The sequence below is a fragment of the Hemibagrus wyckioides genome, linkage group LG05 (assembly GCF_019097595.1).
Source record: "Hemibagrus wyckioides isolate EC202008001 linkage group LG05, SWU_Hwy_1.0, whole genome shotgun sequence".
Taxonomy (NCBI): domain Eukaryota; kingdom Metazoa; phylum Chordata; class Actinopteri; order Siluriformes; family Bagridae; genus Hemibagrus; species Hemibagrus wyckioides.
The window spans coordinates 1,096,759-1,101,429 of NC_080714.1; the positions used below are offsets into that span (position 1 = coordinate 1,096,759).

General features: G+C 42.0%; 1 protein-coding gene across 2 annotated transcripts in view; it reads left to right on the forward strand.

The window, feature by feature from the left end:
• Positions 1-3,923, forward strand: part of mlec (malectin) — an 11,328-nt gene extending 7,405 nt beyond the window's left edge. For both annotated transcript variants that reach the window (XM_058390202.1, XM_058390201.1), the window contains exons 5-6: positions 341-398; positions 903-3,923. In XM_058390202.1, coding sequence (XP_058246185.1) covers positions 341-398; positions 903-1,147 — 303 coding nt within the window. In that variant the 3' untranslated portion in view covers positions 1,148-3,923. The remainder of the gene's footprint in view (positions 1-340; positions 399-902) is intronic.
• The last annotated feature ends 748 nt before the right edge of the window (positions 3,924-4,671 follow it).

Sequence of the window (4,671 nt, forward strand, 5' to 3'; positions counted from 1 at the left end):
TGGTTTAATCCTGATTCTGTGTGTATGGAGTGGGGCGGAGTCTCAGAGAGAGGGTTGTCAATCAAACACACTCATTAAAATATTCACAACCCTCATATACTGAGTCCAGATTCTTAAACAGAAGTCTGTATAACTGAGTAACTAGTGCTGAGTAACTAGTGCTGAGTAACTAGTGCTGAGTAACGACTAACTCACTGTAGCTTTTATTTATTTCTAATAAACAGATATTTCCATATACTTGCATGACTTTGGACAATGTGGTTGATTTGCATTTGATTTGCACTTTGGTGTGTGTGTGTTCATTGCCTTATCTCTCTCTCTCTCTCTCTCTCTCTCTCAGGGTTACTACGACAATCCGAAGGTGTGTGCTCTGTATGTGATGAAGGGGAAACCTGAAGGTGAGGGAGATGTGATGTAAATGACTTGGTTTTGTGATCAGATCACCGTTACCTTGGAAACAATAGCTCTTTGATGTCACATTACTGAATTTATATCCAGTGGATGTAAATCTCATCGTGTGTGTCCTTGAAAAGAGCATGAGCATCTGGATGAAAAATCGCTCGTTTTCTCACTCTGGTCAGATAAAAGGTGTAGAATTTAAAATTGATATGTTTTAGAAACAATGCTTCCGGTCATCGTGTAGCGTGACTTTCACTGAAGCTGTGAGATCCTTGCCTTTCCCTTTAATGATTGACCCCAGTGAGCAGGATAGCGTGACGTGTTTACGTTCACACAGCCTGGTCAGGGTCACGGGGGTTACTTTAGGTTACTAGTTTACTAGTTACTAATTTTTCTGAATTTGAAATTCTTTAATGAAAAACTTAGAAAAGTAAAGAAAAACCAGTTTAGGCCACACCCACTTCTGTCCCTGTTTTAACTGTCCGGTTCTGTTCTCCTCTCAGATGTGCCAAAGCTGCAGCCTCACCCTGGCCTGGAGAAACCCGATGAAGATGAAGAAGAGGAAGAGGACTCTGAAGGGGGTGATGATACGGTGAAGAAGGTCATGTCCCAGTCTCTGAAAAAACAGGTCCGGTCTGGCCCAAGAACGCCGAATCCGTACGCGGCCGATAACAGCAGCCTAATGTTCCCTATCCTAGTGGCCTTCGGAGTGTTCATACCTACACTGTTCTGCCTCTGCCGCCTGTGAGGGAGAGAGTGGGGGGAGAGAGGGAGAGAGAGAGAGAGAGAGAGAGAGAGAGAGGGAAGGGGGTGGACTGATATGCCTGGTCCAACAGGAAGTGACGGGGTGGGACGTTGCGTCATACTGCATTGTGATTGGAGGAGAAAGACAAGCCAGTGAGATTTGGGTTTAAAGGAACGGTCCAGCACGGCGTTCCCTTTCACCCGAGACATGTCCGGTTTCATGTGAGGTTTTCTGCTTTAGTTTTACACTGGAGCTACCACGCTAAGACGTACTGTGTGCTTATGGACAGCAGTTTAGCACGGTGCAGCAGAAGTGAGCGCGTGTGTTAAACAGCCTGAATGTGAAGGGAATAACTTTATCATTTACACATGCAGCTGTCGCGCACTATGCTAATCTGGTAGCCCTACGCTTCCATTACCTGTTAGCTCCATCAGCCTCCAGTGCAAAAGTATTGGAGCTCCAGCGTATTACTCGTCAGCTATGCAATCGTTAAACCAGCGGGAAACGTGCAGCATCAAGGGTTTTATCACCACATTGTGATCATGACAGAGCTGTGAACTTTACACAACTCTCCCTTTAGCCCACATTTTATTACTTTGCTTATTTTATTTGGTTTTTCAATGTATAAAAATTCAGCTACAGAATCCCTGACGTTCCTTAGTGGACATGTAGTGCACTACATAGTGTACAGAAGATAAACCCTATGTAGTGTACATGTACAGGGATAACAGAGGTGAGCTCCAGCTTAATGCTTCGTACCCTGTCTGGTGCACGTATACAGGGATCGAGAACTGTGTCCAAATTGAGCTGTATTAGCTATATAGGGCACTACATAGGGTGTAGTGTATTTATACTTGAAGTCTGTGTAAAGTATTTATTAATATGTAGTGCACTAGATAGGGTAAAGATTGTAAATGATTCTGCAGTGCACTATATTTACAGTCCCTGTTTAAATGCACTACATAGGGCTTTGTAAGGGGTTATATTCCCTTGGTAGTGCACTATGTGTGCAGTGAGGAGCTATTTAGGATCTAGCCTCCTGTTCCTTATATTAGTACACTACCTAAAGGCTTTAGTCCACTATGTAGTGCATTATGTGTCCAGTACAGATCAGTTTGGATTCATACATAGTCCATTATCTCTCTCTCTCTCTCTCTCTCTCTCTCTCTCTCTTGCACACACACATACACACACACACCCCTGCTGGTGAAGTGACAGGCTCCACCTTCTTGTTTTCGGTTCATTTTAGTTGTGTGGGTAGTTGAATGTTGCTGGACCGTCCACCATATTAAAGACGCAGTTCTGATAAAATGCCAATGCTGCTAACCGTGTCACTGGAAGTCAGTAGCCACCAGTTTTACATACACACTTGTGCTAATTGGTGGCTGCCTGCTTCCAATTATTGCTGGGTGCTTTAACATGTTTTTTTTCCTCCATTTCTTTCCTGCTTTTTGTGGCCTGAGGCTTTTTGGTTTGTTTGTTTGTTTTTTTGCTCTTGATCAGACATCTGCTTTTCTCTCTGCTTGTTTTTTTTTTTTTTTTTTTGGTTTGGACATCAGAAAGGAATCACATAAAGCACCTTTTCTCATTTCAGAAGCGATAATCAGCACCAAAGTGAACTTGTACGCTGTGTTTGTGTGTGTGTAAGTGTGTCTCAGTGTGTGTGTGTGTTTGTGGTACGAAGTCACACTGATTAGCGTGTGCCATACGGTTGATGAATAATATTGTGCTTGTTGTTGTTGTGTTTGATTGATTTTATGGTTTTTATTATTTTGCTGTTTTCTTTGTTGAGGTGAAACCTCACTGCTGTCGGTACAGAGAGGAGGGGCTGTATGCAGACTGCAGGCTGGTGGGTGGGTGTGGCTTGGGTGGGGTTATGTGGGTGGGGTTTTAACTCATATATATAAACCCATATATCAGCTCACTGGTTGAGTAATTAGAATTGTAATAGTAGTTTCTATATGTACGTGGACTCAGACAGACCCATAGTTACCAATACTGAGACACAGACATGAACACAATTCCATATATGGACCCCAGATTTCCATATATGGAAGAGGACACACCCACATTTCCATATATGGACCAGGACACGCCCTCTCAGGCCTGTTATGAAACAGGGGCTCCTTCAGAATGGGGTTTTTCTTTTTTCTGTACATTTCAGAATTGGATGATTTGATTGAGGTTTTTTTGTTGTGTTTTTAGATTTTAGTCTCTTCTTTCTCCTCAGGATTTCTGATTTGATTTTTATTCTACTTTGATGGGTTTTATTGGTGTTTTTTTTTTCTTTGCACTGCCTGCTGTTTTTATTTTTAAAGCTTGTTTTTCTTGCTTGTCATCTGTTGCCATATTGAATTGACGCCTTTGTTATTGATGCCTGGAAATTTAATTTTTAAATTTGATTTTTTTATAATACACTATTCAGTGATTTACCATCTTGTGAGTCATGATCTGTTTCTTTTGCACGGTTCTTTTAACATTTCTTCAGTTACAAAACACACAGCCATCGACACGGCCAAAGACGCTGCTGCCTTCACGCTGATGTTAGCTGGTTAGCCAGTTAGCTTATTACTGTGTGTGTGTGTGTGTGTGTGTGTGTGTGTGTGTGTGTAGGGGTAAAATGTTGAGTGTGTATTGGACTAGCACTCCTCTGTTGGACCCCCATCCGTCCGTCCCTCTCTCGGCCTGTTCAGGACCCTCGGGCTTTTAGGGAAACGAAACGCACAAACTGCGGACTGTGTGCTGTTTCTTTTTAATAAATGTGCTATTTTATCTACAACGTCTTTGTCATCATTTTATACATAATTATTGCACCATTAAAATGTCATTCATTACTTAATTTCCTACTTGTAATCTACAACAATGTGATTGTAAGTCATTCAACATTTATAAACTTAAATCCTTACCCCATAAGTTTATAAACTCTAATTTTATACACTTAGATCCATTTAGCAACTGAGCCTTTATTAATATTTGTGATCTGTAGTCATGGACACTGTGTCAGGTCTATCATTATTACTATTGTACAGCAAATAATGGGACCTTTTTTAGAGGGCTGAATCCCAAATACATCTTAAATGCACACCTAGAGCACTACATAGGGTGTGTAGGATATGATTCGACGCCCTATATATTGCTCTTGTATAAGGAGAAGGGAATAATTTGGGGCTTGGCCAAGATTTCAATGAAGTGAGGAACATGAGGAAGTGAACGCAGTACAGCGGTTTCCATAGCGACGTTCGAACGTTAACAGCCAATCAAGAAGAAGCCGCTGCCTTCAGCGTATGTTGTTCTCCATAGTGACGCGGGACGCCATCTTAAGTTTCAGTGGGGGGTCTCCGAGACGCATTTTGTTTTTACCACCCGTATTCCAACAAGTCCCGCCTTCTTTTGCAAGGGATTGGATGGAGATGTCGACTATTTCTGTTTTTCTATTGGGTACAAGTCCAGGAGCGTAAATTGTTAGCGAATGATCGAGCAGGAAGGCGGAGTTTGTTCTAACACAGTTGGGAACAGAACAAGCTTCG